The sequence below is a fragment of the Antechinus flavipes genome, chromosome 5 (assembly GCF_016432865.1).
Source record: "Antechinus flavipes isolate AdamAnt ecotype Samford, QLD, Australia chromosome 5, AdamAnt_v2, whole genome shotgun sequence".
Taxonomy (NCBI): Eukaryota; Metazoa; Chordata; class Mammalia; order Dasyuromorphia; family Dasyuridae; genus Antechinus; species Antechinus flavipes.
The window spans coordinates 300,238,480-300,257,523 of record NC_067402.1 but is presented as its reverse complement, the minus strand read 5'-3'; the positions used below and the strand labels follow the sequence as shown (position 1 = coordinate 300,257,523).

At 39.0% G+C, this 19,044-nt stretch overlaps 1 protein-coding gene across 1 annotated transcript in view; it reads left to right on the top strand.

The window, feature by feature from the left end:
• Window positions 1-203: 203 nt before the first annotated feature.
• The window catches only part of CD163 (CD163 molecule), a 53,052-nt gene continuing 34,211 nt past the window's right edge, over window positions 204-19,044 (top strand). The window contains exons 1-4 of the mRNA XM_051963110.1: window positions 204-517; window positions 3,481-3,570; window positions 6,888-7,208; window positions 11,611-11,925. Coding sequence (XP_051819070.1) covers window positions 472-517; window positions 3,481-3,570; window positions 6,888-7,208; window positions 11,611-11,925 — 772 coding nt within the window. The 5' untranslated portion in view covers window positions 204-471. The remainder of the gene's footprint in view (window positions 518-3,480; window positions 3,571-6,887; window positions 7,209-11,610; window positions 11,926-19,044) is intronic.

The window sequence follows — 19,044 nt, the reverse complement described above, 5'->3', positions numbered from 1 at the left end:
TGATTTTTTGGGGTTTCTTCGGATTTTCTTGATTTTTTTTTTATCTCCTCCTTAGGCTGAAAGATAATAAAAACCTCATTTTTTTGTAAGACTATATACATATAACAAAGTAAAAGTCAAAAACACACAAAAAATTGACAATTCATCAAAACCACTGTGTTATTTAAAGCATTCTGATTCTCTAAGAATTCTGGGGACCAAGTTTCTCAATTTCCTTTTATTGTTCCTTGTTCCCTGATAAGAACAACCAGAACAAACTAAACTCGTGAGTACACATGGGAATAGCAGTTCTTGGGTAGACTTCTCCTTCTTCTAAATTAACTCCACTTGCATTTTTCAACTCATGCTTTTCCAGCAGGGAAAGGTGACTGGCCAAGCTCAGATGGTCTTCTTTGGGTCAGCATCTTTAACAGAAGATAGAGAAGAACTTCAGCATCACTGACTTACTGACTTCTCAGGACACAGGCAGAGATGAGTAGAAACAGATGGACACCACCTGCTGATTCTCCCCACAAACGTGAGTTTCTCATCTTTGAGAGCGATGTAGGAGTCTTTCTGTGAATCAGTGAGCAAGAACTTGGGGATGAGAAGGCAGAGAGCAGATGTAGAAAGCATATGGGAATTGGTGGTGAGCTCTATATAGTCCTGGAGGCAAAATAAGGTTTCAAAGGAAAATAAGAACGGAGGATCAACATGATGAATACTGGAGCTAAGGGATGAAGGTCAACAAGGGTATCAGAATTGAAGAAGTATAAAGGAATTAATAGAAGGAAGAAAGGAAGGAAAAAAGGAAGGAGACAGATGAGAAGAGGAACATAGCCAAGAATGAGAAATTTAAGTTTAGAATTTCTGCTATAGAGGATTACATAAGGGCATTCTAGCAATGCAAATCAAGCAGTATTCACTGAATATTTCCTAGAGTCCAGGGGCTGGACTGGGAATTGTGAGCTTGGAATTAGTAGTAGGAAGGAAAAGGAAAGGGACAGAATCTCTGCCTTCATGAATCATAATGAAATAGTCTCAACTTCAAGAAAAGCAGGATAGACCCTGTAATGAAGAGTAATATAGCTTTTGTCCTCAGGAAAAACAGAATGTTAAGATACATGAATGTAGCTCCTAAATATACCACCATAATATCAATGAGTGATAGCACTGTAGGGCAGCACAGCTGTTAGACTCAGGGGAATTATTTCTTACATCCTCAAGACCAAGAAAATAACCCCTATCTTCAAGGAGAGTAATTCCATGTCCCTTCCCTTCAGAATAGAAATAGAATTTCCCCTATCATTCAAAACAATACTTGTTGGTATTTTGAGTGTTTTACACTTTGCGGAGCCCCACTCACTCCTCTGTCATTGAGTCTGGATGACTCTGGAAGATGACTTGTCATTGTGCTCATCCCTACTTTTGAGACCAGGAAAAGAGAAGCTCAGAGATGTGATCTGCTTTGTCCTTAGCTACCCAGTTACCTGCCAGGTCTAATTTTGGGGGAATCCAAAGGACTCAACAGTGCAACACCCACTTCTTAAAGCTTCCTTGCTCATTAGGAGATAAGAGATGCGTGCAAAAAGGGATGAGGGTATCAACAAGGGTATCCTGGACATATTAGTTGCTTAAATCTGCCTTGAATTATCTGAGTCAGATTGAAAGCTCTGGGTGAGCTGGAGAAGGAACTTTGAGCTGAAAGTAACTAGCTTTCAGTCCTATGCTTCCCCTTTGAGGCAACCACATCCTTCTTTTCAATCAACAAGTTAAAGAAGCTTTCTTAAGCATATAAATATTTATGCCAGACTTTGTGTTAAGACCTAGGGGTAGGAAGATAAGCAGTCAGACAGCCCCTACCTCCAGGTGCTTATATTCATGATGGAGAACAAAGATCAGAAAAAGAAGCCAAAAGCATTGGAACTGGGGAGAAAAGATACCTGCAAGGTCATGAAAATCCAGAGACAACAGAGGGGAGCATGAAGAGAACCAAAGGAAGACTTAGGCATCTGTTCCCCTTAAAATAGAGGTTCTGGGAAGAAAGAGTCCATCCAGGGAAGGGCCACAGGGCAGAGTGCACGTCCAGGCTAAAGAGGCTTTCATGGCAGAGTGGAGGAGTGGAGATGGGAGTAGCTGCTTCCCAATCCCTGTGGCCCACTTTCTGGGCACCGGTCTCTTGGAGGTTATGGAGACAAGAACTCCAGGAGCAGCATCTCCCAGAGCCCTGCCACAGATACTGCTACTCCCCTTAACTTTTGCCTCTGGGGAAACAAGGGTTTAGTTATGTCTCCAAATGCCAATGATGGAGAGCAATGACATACTCAGAGACTTGATAGCAAAGGAGGAGGTGAGGAACCCTCATCAATGTACCTGGATCGCTTCAATAATAACCGGTGAGCAACCAGTGATTTAGCAATTAAGGGGGGGCTGGAGAGGCAGCTAACCACTCACACCCCATCTGTGCAATACCGTGGCCATCCCTTAGTGCAGCTCCTCGCCATCAGCAGCTCTCCCCCAGGAACATCAGCTTTGCCTTGCTCAGCACCCACGTGGATTGCTGGTGGGTTCACAGGCAAGGCCGGAGCTAACCCAATGAAGCGAAAGGCTGGACTCAGCAAATCCCAGCCATACAGAATGTGTCTCCGAGCTCTGCAGCTTCTCTGTAAGAGGGAGAAGTGGGAGCAGGGACTGTTCTTGGTGGATTACCTCTACCCTGATCTCAGTTACCGATGGATTATAAACCCGGGGAAACAAAAAACAGGTAGAGAGCAAAGTCAAGGACTTGGGAACAAAAGTAGCAGCGCTGGGAAGAGATGGGCTTGGAGAAGGGGCAGAGAGACAGCGCTAGGGGCAGCAGCTATTGAGAAGAGACGGCATAGAGAAAGGCAAGGAGGCACTGGGACACAATAGAATAGGACAGCGTTCTCAAGAGACCCAAAGACAGACACTTAGGAAATCTTGACCCACATCAGCGCCCAGCAGAGGAGAGTTGCTCTAATGTAATCCGAGGCTTGATTTGTGGATGGGTTAGTGGGAAAGCCATCCCTAAAAGTCCCCCAGCCCCCTGGCAGCTGTGGCACTACCAGCACTTCCTCAGATCCTTGCAGACTGCTCTGAGCTTCTCCAGAACCAGCCCTGGGCTCCGGTTACAGCTTTGTTATCTGGCAGAAGTCATTCTGTGCTTGTTCACTTGTCTCTGAGGCTTCATGACCCCATTTGAGGTATTCTTAGCAAAGCTACAGGAGTGCTTTGTTATTTCTATTCCCAGCTCATTTTATAGGTGAAGAAACTGAGGCAAACGGGACTTAGTCAGGGTCACACAGCTAGGAACTATTTGAGGCTGGATTTGAACTCAGGAAGTTGAGTCTTCCAGCACTTCATCCACTGCAGCGCCCCCAAGCCGCCGCCCCGATAGAAAAGCCAATAGCTCCGCTATGTGGCCAGCCCACACTTCTGAGGTCCAGGGAGCTCATTCCTGGTGTTTTCATTTCCCCCCAGAGTTTAGAAGCCACTGGCTCCAGCTGATCCCCTGGATTTATGGGCTGCCCATCCTGTTCTTGACTGACTATTTAATTACCAGCTGCGAGGGTGAGTACTGGGTTGGCCCATTCCTGGAATAAACAATCACTTCTTGGCACCAGAGGAAAGACTTAGGAAGGCTGGATATAAGTTACAAAGGGAAAACCTTTGATTTGATATATAGGAACCAAAAGCAAAACACCTCTTGAGTTAATGTGTTGGGGAGTGGGAATAACTCTGAGAGAGCTCAGAATCCATGGAAGTGAAGGTGGCTGGTACCCAATGGTATTTAACCCTGGATGGTGACCAAGCCTTTCTCCAAGGGCAGAGAGTGCGTAAATCATTGCACTCGTCAGGGGGAGGAGGAAAAGGAGACTCCAGGAGGCTCCCTGCTTCGTTCATAGCGACTGGACCTCTAAATCGGGACATCTGGTTACAGATCCAGGACTTTGCCTAGGAAGCTGTGCCGCCTCTCTTACTCTCTGTAAGTTCAAGACATGATTATACTGTGGGCTAAAGTGCAGAGGGGCTCAGCCTCTGTGATCACCAGAAACACCAGTAGGCTGCTTTTTCATTTTATTGTGAACATAAGAATCATTAGGGGAGAGAGACAGAGAGAGACAGAGACAGAGACAGAGAGAGACAGAGACAGAGACAGAGAGAGACAGAGAGAGAGAGAGACAGAGACAGAGAGAGACAGAGATAGAGACAGAGAGAGAGACAGAGACAGAGAGAGAGACATAGAGAGAGAGAGAGACAGAGGCAGAGAGAGAGAGACCGAGAGAGACAGAGAGAGAGAGACAGAGACAGAGAGAGAGAGAGAAAGAGAGAGACACAGAGAGAGAGAGACAGAGACGGAGACAGAGAGAGAGAGAGAGAGAGATGAGACAGAGAGAGAGAGAGAGAGACAGAGAGAGACAGAGACAGAGACAGAGAGAGAGAGAGACAGAGAGAGAGAGAGATAGAGAGGGAGAGACAGAGAGAGAGAGAAAGACACAGAGAGAGAGAGAGAGAGACGGAGACAGAGAGAGAGAGAGAGAGACAGAGAGAGACAGAGACAGAGACAGAGAGAGAGAGAGACAGAGAGAGAAAGAGAGGGATAGAGAGGGAGAGACAGAGAGAGACAGAGACAGAGAGAGACAGAGACAGAGACAGAGAGAGACAGAGAGAGAGAGAAAGACACAGAGAGAGAGAGACAGAGACGGAGACAGAGAGAGAGAGAGACAGAGAGAGACAGAGACAGAGACAGAGAGAGACAGAGAGAGAGAGAGGGATAGAGAGGGAGAGGCAGAGACAGAGACAGAGAGAGAGAGAGAGAGGGATAGAGAGGGAGAGAGAGAGAGAGAGACAAGAGACAGAGAGAGACAGAGACAGAGAGAAAGAGAGAGAAAGAGAGAGAGAGAGAGAACAACAACAACAAAGAGGCTTTTATTAGAAACTGAGGTTTCCTTATATTCATTTTGGTTTTGGAATAGACAGATAAGCAGACAGATTGACAGAAAGATGGATATGTTTTGTATTTATCAAGATAATAACCAAAGTGCCATTTGGTGGCACCCCCTTATGGATGTTTTTCTGTCCATTGAGAAATGTTTCACTAATGTTCTTTTAGAAATTGTTTTGTATATCTGTCACAATGGTTCGAAAGGTAGCCCAGCAATAGAATGAAATGGCCCCAGAAACAGTGGCAAAATGTTGAGAAAGAGATGAGAATAAAACAAGAAACGTCCCAAACAAGACCATGTTGTTATTGATACTTTTCAGCATCAATTTTCAAAATGTCCTCTTTCCTAAAGATCAAGGAAAATGATTCCATCTAGTTTCTCCTATTTCTTATTTACTTCTATCAAGCGGTACACTCCATCAAGCGGTCATTGATGCTACTGAACCTACACACAGTCTAATCTCTGAAAACAAGGAAGAAACCAGATTCCTGAGGGCTTTCACTGGTGCTGCCCAAAACCTCAACCTGAAGGTCATATTGTTGCTTTCACTCCACTCGGAGCCAACATTGACCTTATTCTTAGCTAGTGGTCATGGGGCAAGTCATCTCATTTCTCTTCGTTCTCTGGCCCACTTGAGGGACATTTCTTGGATTCCTCCATGGGACTCATTATGGAATGAATTCTGTCTTTACATGAATATCCTAAAATTTACTAGTCTTTTACTAAAGACCACTTGATTTATTGCCAAATTTCTGTTATCACAATGTGTCTTTGAATTTTTTAGTTTTGCAAATGCAGATTTTTTTTTTTTTTCCATTCAAAAATGCCCTTGGTCAACTCTAGGTCAAGATACAATTTTTTTCATTTTTTATTTTTTATCATATGATATCCTTACTTATATATATTAAGTAATATTTTATATAATATCTAATTATTTTTCAAAATGCTCATATCAGTTCTGAGCTCTAGTAAGGAGTGCATTGATGTGCCTCTTTTCATATAATATCCCTTTTGATCTCCTCCCTTCATCTTTCAACCATCTTTCCTTATTTTATATCTGATATAAAAGAAGTTGATGCATTTTTATTAGTACATTTGTGTTGGCATATTTTGTTTTTATATCATTTGTGTTTTCCTCTTATCTCTCCACCTCTACTTTCCCAGGCACTCCATGAGGTTAATATTTTAAAAAATGTATTGAGGATTAAAATTTTGGCTGGGAGGAAACTTGATAGAAGTAAATAAGAAATAGGAGAAACTAGATGGAATCATTTTCCTTGATCTTTAGGAAAGAGGACGTTCTGAAAATTTTTATTCCTGAACATGACTGAAATAAACTAGGGCATATACTATAGTTTCATCTTCCTGGAAATACTTGTGAAATGTGTACTATAGTTGTTACTGCTTTCATATTTGCAAATGGGAAAAGTGATACTCAAAAAAGGGTAGGTGACTTGCTCTTGCTCACATGGCTAGTCCAAAGTCTTTCAATAATTAAATTCTTTCAATTATTTAAAGTACAGTATTATATTCAATATACCACACTGCCTCTCCATTCCAAGGTCCCCAAGATCACCCAAGATTACTAGGTCTTTGTGGGAAAAGTTTGGGGACCTGAAGTTTTAGAAATAAAAATTCCATGGAAGGATGTCATATCATGATGATGGTTGAGAGCAGCAGAAGAAAACAGAGGTCAAATAAATTACTGAATAGAAGCACTATTTGAAGGCTGTACTCAGGATTTTTCCTTGTCTCAATTTGAAGTTCACAATGCTTTTTGAAAGCAGGAATTGCTCTTCCTAGAGCTCACCAAGGATGGAGATGGAAAAACTTTGGAAATGGAAGGGGGAAAAAAGATAATAAAAGGGACCTCAAAGTATCATAGAATTTATGCTGAATTTCCTTGAATTCTCTAGTGACTCAAACCCGTGTTTATTGCAGGAGAGTCTAATTTGGAGTTGAGGCTGGCCAATGGGAGCAGCAGATGTGCTGGGACAGTGGAGGTGAAATTCCAGGATCAGTGGGGTTTAGTGTGCAATGATGGCTGGGGAAAAAATGAGATTTCTGTGGTCTGCAAGCAACTGGGATGTCCATCTACCTTCATCATCCCTGGGTGGAGGAATGTGACTGTGGCATCTGCACCTTTCTGGATGGCTGGTGTTTCCTGTGATGGGAGTGAATCTACACTTTGGGACTGCAGACACAATGGCTGGAGGGAGCATAATTGCACTCACAATCAAGATGCCCAAGTGACCTGCACAGGTAAGTCTTATTTGTACTTTCTCAAAACCTCCAATGAGAAATCTCTTAAAAACTGAATTTTGGGAATTAGGGCTAGAATTAGAATTGGCTTTCAGAAACTGAGTGAGTGGGAGTGGGGATAGTTCCTGAAGGAGTTGTCTCCTGAGGGTCTTTCTTTCAAGCCCACTAGGCCCACTGGACTCCACACTTGTCCCAGATGGTTGGCACCCTTCATTACATTGAGGTTTTTTAAATCCTGGATCCAGCGAGGAGTCCTGAGTGGCAGGTATTGCTCGACCCGTCCCATCCCATCTTTCTGCCCTTTTCCAGGGTTACAGCTGGGGAGAGTGGGATGAAGCTTCCCTCTGCAGCTTGGCAGTTTAAGGTGTGAGCACCATGGAGGCTGAACCACTAGGTTCCTCCTAGCCTTCCTACTACCCTCCAGAACAGACTTGGGCAAGGTCTTTGCTCCACTCTCATGCTACAGGAAGAGTTGATGAGCAGAAATTTCCCCAAGCCAGCCAGGGTCTTACCAGGGGTGACCAGAGCTCCTGACAGGACACCTCTCAAATGGGCAGGGCACCTCCTAGATGGGACTAGTACAAAACTGGTATTTGGTGTTTGGGGCTGGCCAACAAGGCCCTTTTCCTATCTTCTGCCACTGTGTCTGGGTGAGTGAGGGGCATAAGGCCCTCTCAGATTAGCTAGGCCACCTCACCCATGTCCCCTCGGGAGTTGGGCTGCCATTCCCTGCAGAGTTTTTGTCTTTGTTGCTGCTTGGTGGCCATTAGCTCCCTGCTTGATCCATCCGGAGGACCTGTTTTATCTTGCCTGGACCCTGGCTCATGAATTCAGCAAAGATTTCCTTAACCCTTCAGGGCTAGTGATTCATGGCGGAGGAGACACCAAGCACCCCATCCCTGGGTTCCCTACCTGGAGAATTCCCTTCAAGACAGGGAGGTCTCATTGAACTGGAGGTGGACTGGACTCTGGTCTGATGTGATGTCTGGTCTTTTCTCGGCCATACTTGGGGGCTCATTTCCCTTGGGGAACCTGGTTCTTCCCCCTCCCTTCCAAGCCAGCCCAGAAACTCTTCTTCAGGAAGCTCTGTAGCCATCTTTTTTCTGGGTGCACCTCCTCAGGGTGGTGAGGGCAGGGAGTGGAATTCTCATTCTCTGCTTCTTCAGGTGGTCTCGCCCGTGCTCAAGACCGCTTCTTGTGACTCAAGGTCTGGCAACCACTGTGAGCACATTCCATTCCTGATATCTTTGGCCCGGCAAGCTGGTGCAAATGGTCTTTCACTTCAGGAATTTTGGGGTCCAACTTTGTCTGCCTCTCTTCTTTGGGAGACATCTCACTGGCTCTTCAATGCCTGCTTTTCTATCTGTGCTCTGTGTGTGTGTCTATGTGTGTATGATTCTGCTTGTTGAGATCTTATTTCCAATTTTTTTTTTTGAAACCTCTGGGAGTTTCTTGCTATTTCATGATCTATAAGGAAGTCTCAGAAGTCTCAATTTCATTGGATAATCTTAGTTCCTTTGTCTTCATAGTGGCCAGCTTTCTTGCAGATCATGTAATCTCACATCCTTTTTTGTTCTTATTTATTCATTCATTCCTTTATTTCTTAATCACATTTACCAGTTTTTTAAAAACTATTTTTTAAATCACATTTATCAGTGCCCATCAATTTTCTACACTAGAAGAAGGTGAAAGGGATAGTTAAAAGCCAATTAAAGTCAGAATGCAAAAATATCTTGAGAAATATTTTTGTGAGAGATTCAAACAAGGAATGATATCTCTAAGAGGTCATTTTGTGTAACTTTAATTTTACATATGAAGAAATTAAGATTAGGTTATGTTGGGTGTTGTCCAAAGGCAAACTAGCAGTAAATGGCAGGGCCAAATTTTCCAATGCAAGTCATTTGGCTGTACATTTGGTGCAATTAGAATCTGGCTCCTTCTCTCCTCACAGTTCTATGAATAGCCCTAAATAGTCTAAGTTCTGGGTTTATGAATAGCCGAGTGTAGCTATACTCCCATTATTAGCTGATATCAATGAGCCAGCCAGATTTGGTTTACTTTGAGAAATAAGTATTTACTAAGGTGACATAGTAAAAACTTTTTTAAATTAAAAAAAAATTCTTTCTTTTTAATATATGTTGCTTTATGAATCATATTGAGAGAGAAAAATCAGAACAAAAGGGGAAAACCATGAGAAAGGGGGAAAAAAAAAAGAAGTGAATATAGCATGTGTTGATTTATATTCAATCTCCATAGTTCTTTTTCTGGATGCAGATGGTGTTTTCCATGCAAAGTTTATTGGGATTGCCTCGGAAGTAAGAACTCTTCCCCCACCCGGAGGCAATTGGAGTTAAATGACTTGCCCAGGGTCCCACAGCTAGGAAGTATTAAGTGTCTGAGGGTAGATTTTAACTCAGATTCTCCTAACTTCAGGGCCCTCACTCGATGCACTTCGCCATCTAGCTGCCTCCAGAAGCAAGAACTCTTAAGATGAATAAACCCCTCAAAAATTTGTGATACTTTCCCCCACAAGTACTCATAGAATTTGAAAAGTGGGTTCAAGTTTAGAAGTCTTCTTCATTGGCAATACTTTTCTCACTTTGCAGAGTCTTCCTGAGTTTCCCCTAAAGCTGGTGCAGCTTTGTTCAGTGCTCACTGGGGAGACCTCGGGCTACTATGAGTCTGGTCTATCCTTAGCTCCTGATGCAGACTCAACAAACAGCCAATGCTTTGACTGGTTTACTCCAAATAGAGCATGGGCCAACTCATCTAATGATCTCAGTCCAGTTCCTGTGGAGCTTCATTCCAGTCCTTTGTATTTACTGCACTAAAATATACCTTTTCTTGAGCACTTTGCTGATGAAATAAAATAAAATTAACTATCTGGTATCTATATGGCACTTTAAGATTTGCAAAGCACTTTATATGTATGATTTCACTTGATCTTCCCATGAATTATTGTATGTGGGTGCTATTATGACTCCCATTTTATATTAGGAGAAACTGAAGCAGGGATTGCTAGGAGATAAAGTGGATAGAATACTAGACCTACAGTTGGGAAGACTTCTCTTCCTGAGTTCAAATATGATCTCAGAAACTCATCAGTTGTATGACCGGATGAGTCACTTTTCCTGTTTGCTTCATCTGTCAAAATAAACTGGAGAAGGAAATAATAAATCATTCTAATATCCTTGCCAGGAAAACACCAAATGGGGTCACAAATAGTCATATGAAAGTAGAACAACTAGACAACAACTAGAAGAATGTAGTCTCTAATACCCCTCTTCTTTCCCACCAATCCCGGCACTACCATTGTAGAAGTGAATGAGGTCTCCACAAGATGGGTAACTACTTCATCATATTTTGTGTTCTGCCAAGGTCAAAAAAAGTCTTATCAACTGTCTACCTTTCTAATAGCAAGCTCAAATTTTCATACTTAATCAGATTGGTTATCAGACAGTGGGCAAACTCTGTAACTGATACCACATTTAAGCCTTTTTCAGATAAGGAGGAGAGAGCCAAAACTGCTCCTGGTGGTAATATTTTTCCTTTATCAGTTTGTATATAATATTCTAGTGTGAATTTATCAACACTTTTACAACAGTTTGATAGATGAAATCAAGTTTTACAAATGGGGAATAAATCAAGAAAGTGGAATTCTCTCTGAAGAATGTCATATATAGATACTTCAAGAGGCTACCTTGAACATCCAGAAGACAATAGGAACGCCTGATGTTCATGTGGAACACATGGGCATGTGCAGGTGGAGAAAAACACAAGCAGTTTCTGAAGTGCAGACACCAATTTCTCCTTTAACTTTTTATTCAATGGTAACTATGTGCCAAGTGCTCTCAATTAAATAGAAGGCTCCATTGGTATTCAAGGTTTTTTAAAAATCTCCTGAGAGAGAGATGTTAATTACTAACTTTGAAGGCAGTAGCAGTGATGATTCTTGATGATGGTGGCTGATCTTTGTAGTAGATTTTAAAGTTTCAACAAGGCTTCACATATATTGATTGTCAATTTGAATCTTTACAGCATCTTTATGAGGTAATTCCTGCAATTATTATAATTCTATTTTTACAGATGAGGAAACTGAGGCTCAAAATTATTGAAAGACTTGTCCAGGATCACAAAACTGATAAATGCTAGAAGAAGAATTCAGATTCAAGCTTTTCACTGACCAGAGTCAAAAGGTCTTTCCACTGGACTCCCAAATTACTCCCCATAAACACAGCCACACGGCTGTTCAGATTCTTTCTAAGCTTCATCTTTTGGGATTCCATTTCCCTTTTCACCCCTCTTCCCAGTTCTCTCTGTAAGTGGGCACATACTCCTAAATACCTTGGGAAATAAACTCAGTGAAATTTCTTTTCTGATTATATCTTTTCCTTTGTTGCAGGTGAAGAAGACTTGGAACTGAGGCTAGCAGATGGGTCTAATCGCTGTGAAGGCAGAGTGGAGATAAAAGTCAAAGGACAGTGGGGGACTGTATGTGATGACAGTTGGACCAATATGGAGGCTTCCATAGTGTGTAAACAGCTGGGATGTGGATCAGTTCTTCATTTCCTTGGGGAGGCTAAAAATGGATCTGGACCCATTTGGCTTGATGAAGTTTCTTGCCGTGGTAATGAATCAGCTCTCTGGAACTGCCAACACAGTGGATGGGGGGAACATAACTGTCATCATGATGAGGATGTATCTGTCCTCTGCTCAAGTAAGTTTTGGATCCCAAATAGAAATTCCTTTATACACAACATCATGTCCCCAAACAGAAATCTCTGGACTCTGACATGTATGGTTTTGACCTTTGAAGCATTCTTACTACTTCTTTCAAGTGTGACAAAATCCTGAAAGTCTGTCAATTTATGCAATGATTTTTTTTTTTCCATTCCGGAATATACTTAACTTTACTGGGTAGGTTACACATCTCCAGTTCTTTGGTACTTTGATATATGGTGTTACAAGACTTGTGGTCTTTTAGTGTAGCAGCTGCTAGATCTTGTGTAATTTTAATTGTGATTTTGCCATATTTGAATTTATTTTTCTTGTTGCTCATAATATTTCTTCTTAATCTGAGGATTTTGAAATTTGGTTATAATATTCCTATAAATTTTAATCATGAAAACTGTTTCAGATGCTGATAAATGGATTTTTTTTTTCTATTCTTACTTTCCCCTCTTGTTCTAACAATTCAGGACAGTTTACTTTAATTATTTCTTGTAATATTGTATCAAGATTCCTTTTCTTAATCTGTTTTTTGATTCTCTTCTTGATGTTTTCCAGATGGGCTGTTTTTCTCATGAGATGTTTCACATTTTTTTTTTCATTCTTTTTATTTTGTTTTATTATTGCTTGGTGTCCTATGTCACAACTCACCACCTCTTGCACATTTCTTTTTTTTTTTTTTTTTAATAACTTTTTATTGATAGAACCCATACCAGGGTAATTTTTTTAAAATAACTTTTTATTGATAGAACTCATGCCAGGGTAATTTTTTACAGCATTATCCCTTGCACTCACTTCTGTTCCGATTTTTCCCCTCCCTCCCTCCCTTCACCCCCTCCCCCAGATGACAAGCAGTCCTTTACATGTTAAATAGGTTACAGTATATCCTAGATACAATATATGTGGACAGAACCGAACAGTTTTCTTGTTGCACAGGAAGAATTGAATTCAGAAGGTATAAATAACCTGGGAAGAAAAACAAAAATGCAAGCAGTTTATATTCATTTCCCAGTGTTCTTTCCTTGGGTGTAGTGCTTCTGTCCATCTTTGATCTATTGAAACTGAATTAGCTCTTTGTCAACGAAATCCACTTCCATTAGAATACATCCTCATACAATATCGTTGTGGAAGTGTAAAGTGATCTCCTCGTTCTGCTCATTTCACTTAGCATCAGTTCATGTAAGTCTCTCCAAGCCTCTCTGTATTCATCCTGCTGGTCATTTCTTACAGAACAATAATATTTCATAACATTCATATACCACAATTGACTCAACCATTCTCCAATTGATGGGCATCCATTCATTTTCCAGCTTCTAGCCACTACAAACAGGGCTGCCACAAACATTCATGCACATACAGGTCCCTTTCCTTTCTTTAGTATCTCTTTGGGGTAAAAGCCCATTAGAAACACTGCTGGATCAAAGGGTATGCACAGTTTGATAACTTTTTGAGCATAATTCCAGATTGCTCTCCAGAATGGCTGGATGTGTTCACAATTCCACCAACAATGCATCAGTGTCCCTGTTTTCCCACATCCCCTCCAACATTCCACATTATCTTTCCCTGTCACTCTAGCCAATCTGACAGGTGCTCTTGCACATTTCTAATTTTGAAGGAGTTGTTTTTATTAAGGATGATTTTTTTAGTTGGTAAACTTTCTTTTCATAATTTTCTTGGTTTTCTTAGATTCTTCTTATTTTTTGTCTATCTCTCCCTCACTTTCTATTATTTGATATTTAAAGTCCTTTAAAAGTTCTTCCAATGTCTCTTTTTTGAGCAGGTGACCACACTTTTTAAGATAAGAGAAATTATTTTTTGCTTCAGTAGCCTCTCCTGAAAAGGAACCTCCATCTTCTGTATTTCTATAGTAGCTGTTTTTAACTGGGTTCTTTCTCCTGTGATTGTTCATTTTCATTTTTATTTTTAGTAGTTTTTTATTATAATAACCTCTAGGATGTGGGGGTGACTGGACTCAGCTCATTCTTACTGTTATTTTTGGAGCTTTGTCCAGGACTCAACCTCAGCAGTTCTTTTTCCTTCGAAGTCATAGATAGGGCCCTAAGCATACTATGTTGGAAATGTTCTTGTTCCCTTAGGACCCTCTGGTGACTATCTGGCTTCCCTCAGAAGCCACCTTCAATCTTCCTCAGTTTAGACATGTGAAACTCATCCCTTCCCCCTCCCTCCCCACCCAATTTATGAGGTGAGAATTCCTCCCAACCCATCTCTCCCCAGGTCTCATTTGTTTCAGCAAAGATAGCCTAGCTGAATCTCCATCCTGGGGATCTTTTTTTGTTTTTGTTTTTGGTTATTATTGTTTTGCTTTGGTTTTTCGATTGTCCCTGGAGAACTACTGCTCTATTCCCAAATCTTGATTATTTTAGCTACTTTATGTTCATCCTCAGGCTCCATTTCATCTTGTTTGTGGAGGAAATCTGGAGAGCGTGGAATTTTCTGACTGACTCTATTATCTTCCCAGAATCCCCAAGATCCAAGTCTAATGAGGGAGATAACATGCAAGCAACTATACCTATACAATTTATAGACCAAAGAGAATGGAGATAATCTTAGAGGGAAAGTGTATGTATTAAGGAGAAACAAAATTGGTTTTATCTTCACTAGGGGAATCGGTGAAAAGCTACTACATTTTATAAAATACAGGCGGCATGGTCAGATATATACTTTAGGAAGATCAATTTAATAGCTGAGTGAAGGATGGAGTGGAGAAAGACTTAATACAGGAAGATCAACCATCAGGTGGTTGATCTTCCATCAGGCTATGGTAACAGAATAAATATGAGCTAATAAGTGCCAGGAGCACAAGAGAGAATGGGCATATACAAGAGATATCATGAAAGTAGGATAAACAAAATTTGATAATGAATTGGATATGGGGGGAAGAGAGTTGAGGATGATATCTAAGGTGTGAGCCTGGGTGATGGAAGGATGGTGGTATCCTCCACATTAATACAGAAATTACAAAGAGGTGAATATTGTTGTGGGGGAGATGATGAGTTCATTTATGGACCCTGTTGAGTTTAAGATACCTATGGGATATATAGTTCAAGATGTCCAGTAGGCTATAATAGACAGATGATTAGAAATCACAGGACAGTGATTCGGACTAGACACACAAATCTGAGAGTTATCTGCAAAAAAGATGATAACTGAAATCAATCAATGAGATCACCAAGTGAAATTGTATAGAAAAAGAAGAAAAGAGGACACAGGACAGAACTTTAGGGGATTCTACAAGAAGATGTAGCTAAGGAGATTAAGGAGCAGTCATGCTAAACTAGACAACCATCGTCTCTATCAATTCCACTGATTTAGCATCTTGTAAGAATCCTTTGTTTCAAGTTCAGAGTTCTGGCCCATAACAACTATTCTCTTCTCTGTTCCATGAATAAGTGATTCTATTTTTCAGTTCCAGGCATTTTCATAAATATGGTTGCTTCCTAAACCAGGGAGAGCAAAAAAAGAGAAAGAAAACTATAGATCAATTTTTCTAAAATTGTTCAGATTCTTAAACTGAGGATCACGTCCCTATGTAGGGTATTTAAATTTTTTTTTTACATTTTTAAAATTATAACTTTTCATTGACAAAACATATGCATAGGTAATTTTCCAACATTGACCCTTGCAAAAACTTCTGTTCCAATTTTTCCCCTTCTTCCCGCCACCCCTTCCCCTAGATGGCAGGTAGTCCCATACATGTTAATTATGTTAAAGTATATGTTAAATACAATCATGTAAGGTATTGTAACTGAATGTGGGGGTAATGAATTTGTGATTTAGTTTCAGTAAATATTTGATTTATATAACTAGTTTATCTATACACATACATACATGTATATATATATATGTGTGTGTGTGTGTATGTGTGTTTACATACACACACTTGAGGTCATATAAAAATTTCTCAGGCAAAAAGGATGGTGAATGGAAAAAATTTAAAAATCTTGCTGTAATGAATATTAGTGCAAAAATTAATAAAATGATAGCAAGAAAACTATAGAAATATATCACAAAGATTATATAACATGATCAGACAGGATTTATACAAGAAGTGTAGGATTGACTCAATATCAAGAAAACTTCACATAGAAAGAGATCATATTAATAACAGAAATTATATGATTATGTTTTATGCAGAAAAAGCTTTTGACAAAATTAAAAAACCCATTCCAATTAAAATTATCAGAAAACATAGAAATAAATGGTGCTTTTAAAAAATGCTAAGTAGTATCTATCTGAAACGAAAAACAAATATTTTCTTTAATGGGAATAAACTAGAAATCCTCCCAGTACTATCCTGGGTGAAGTAAGGATGTCCACTTTTTGATGTCCAATATTTGATATTTACCAGAAATGCCAGCAATAGAAATAAGATAAGAAAAATAAAGTGAACTAGTTAGAATAGGCAATAAGGAAACAATATTATCCTTTTTGCCAATGGTATGATGATATATTTAGAAAACCCAAGATAAAAAAAAAAGTAATCCAAACAATGAACAACTTTATGAAAGTTACAGAATCCAAGATAAACACAAATAAATTGTCAGCATGTCTGTATATAATCAACAAAACCCAGAAAGAAGAGATAGAAAAAGAGATTTCATTTAAAATAACTAGAAAACACTTTTCGCACAAAGTGTGTGAGGTGACTCTCATGGGTAGACCGGGACAACATAATAAAACTGACAATACTACCTAAATTAATTTATTCAGTACCATAACAATTAATTTCAAAAGAATTAGCACAATGCCTAAGATATAGTAGATACTTAATAAATGTTTATTTGATAGAACTAAAAACAAAACAAAACAAAATGCAAAAAGTGTCTGGAAGCACAAAAGGTCACAAATATCAAGAGAAGTGAAAAACAAGTGTAAGAAGGTGGCCTAACCATGCCAGATGTCAAACAGTACTATAAAGTGGTAATCCTCAAAACAATCTGGGATTAGCCAAGAAACAGAGTGGTGGATCAGTGGAAAAGAGTAGTAGCTACACAAAACAGTAGTAAATAACCATAGTAATATAGTGTTTGATAAACCCAAAGAACCAAGATTTAGGGGGAAGAACCCCATATTTGACAAAAATTGCTAGAATACTGTAGAGTCTGGCAGAAGTGAACCATAGACTAACATCTCATGAATATTGTAATAGGTAGAAGGTGTGGTAACAATGGGTCTGAATTTAAAGACATTTAAAAATGTTTTTAAATTAATTATTTAAATTCATTAAACTTATTTTAACTAATTAAGATGAATTTAAATTTATTGATGCCTTTGTTTTAATATCATAATTTTTTCTTTTTCCCTTTCTACTTCATTTTTAATGTTTTTATTTCCTCCAGTTACATGTAAAACAAGTTTTATAATTGTTTTTTTTTTAATTTTGAGTTCCATATTCTCTCTCTTCCTCCCCATCTCCACTCCCTCATTAAGAAGGCATATGTGAAGTTATACAAAACACTTTCATAAAAGCCTTATTGTGAAAGAAAACATAGATCTCCCCTCCAAAAAAGAAAAAAGAAAAAACCCTCAAGAAAAATAAAGTAAAAAAAAATTAAAAAGAGTATTCTTCAATCTGTATTAAGACATAATCAGTTTTTTGGGAATGGATAGTATTTTTCATCACAAGTCCTTCCAAGTAGTTCTGAATCACTGTATTGCTGATAATAGTAAAGTCATTTTAATCATTCCACAACATTGCTATTACTTTATATATAGTACACGGCACTTTTCTGGAGTTCATGGAGAACTTTCCAGGTTTTTCTGAGAGGATCCTGTTCATCATTCCCCATAAAACAGTAATATTCCATCATAATTATATACCACAATTTATTCAGCATTTCCTCAATTGATGGGCCTCCCCTCAATTTCCAATTTTTTGCCCTGAGAAGAGAGTTGCTATAAATATTTTTGTATGCATAGGTAAAAGGTGATATTAACAAATTAGGGAAATATGCATATTCAGATTTAGGTCTCTGCCCTAATTTAAGATGTGTCTATTTCTAGCTAATTCCTGGATTCTTCCATTCCTGCTTCCCTCCATGAACTGAATATATAGAATAGTCCTTACAGTAGAGTAAGATTCTGTTTCATTCATGTTCCATAGCTAATTTACCTTCCTAACTGAGTCATTCATCACTTTTCAGTCCTCTATTATGAAATACTGCAAAATGTGCTACCATAAATACGTTTTTCTATAAGAGCCTTTTTTTGGGATTTTTAATAATGAATATACTCCATTATATCCTGAATAGTGAACTCTTTTGAGTCAAAGAATATGAACTTGGTAGTCACTTTCTTTGTATAATTCTTTGCTTTTCAGACTGGTTAGTTCAATTCACAAATCTTGCAGTAGTTCATTACTATTTCCACAACTCCTCCAACATGGATGAATCCTATCTTTTTACCATTTGTGTCATATTTGTTTATTAGGTTACTCTTATAATTAGTGGTTTGGGATATTCTTCCATATTCACAATTCTTTTGAAGATTGTTTTTCTATATTTCTCATTTATTTATCGGTCATCTATTAGAATATATAGGTATCCATCTAAATGTATGTATATCCATATGTGTTGTTAATTCCTTTTATTTCTTGGCCATCAGAACTTAGTCAATGACATGTGATATAAAAATTTCCCCCAACTGATACTGTGCCTTCCAATTAGCATTTGATTTCATTCATGGAAAAGCTTAATTTCATGTAATTGAATCTGTTTATTATGTCTTTCAAAATCTCCTCTATCCCTTTTTTCGTTAATAATTCTACACCTACCTAAAATTATATAAGGTAATTTTTTCCCTATTTATTCTGATTTTTATCACTTAAAACTAAAAGTGCATCCAAATCACTCCAAATACCTTATACATATTTATATGTGTACATTTTTTCTCATATACCCATTTTCTTGAAAGAAAGGACAATTTTATTTTTTTTATTTATAAGCCCAGAGACTAGCATTGTTCCTGAAACAGTGTTTAAAAAAAACCTAATAATTGTTTATTAATTGATTAGGATATGTATCCATTTGGAACTTGTGTGTGTGTGTGTGTGTGTGTGTGTGTGTGTGTGTGTGTGTGTCTAAGGGGA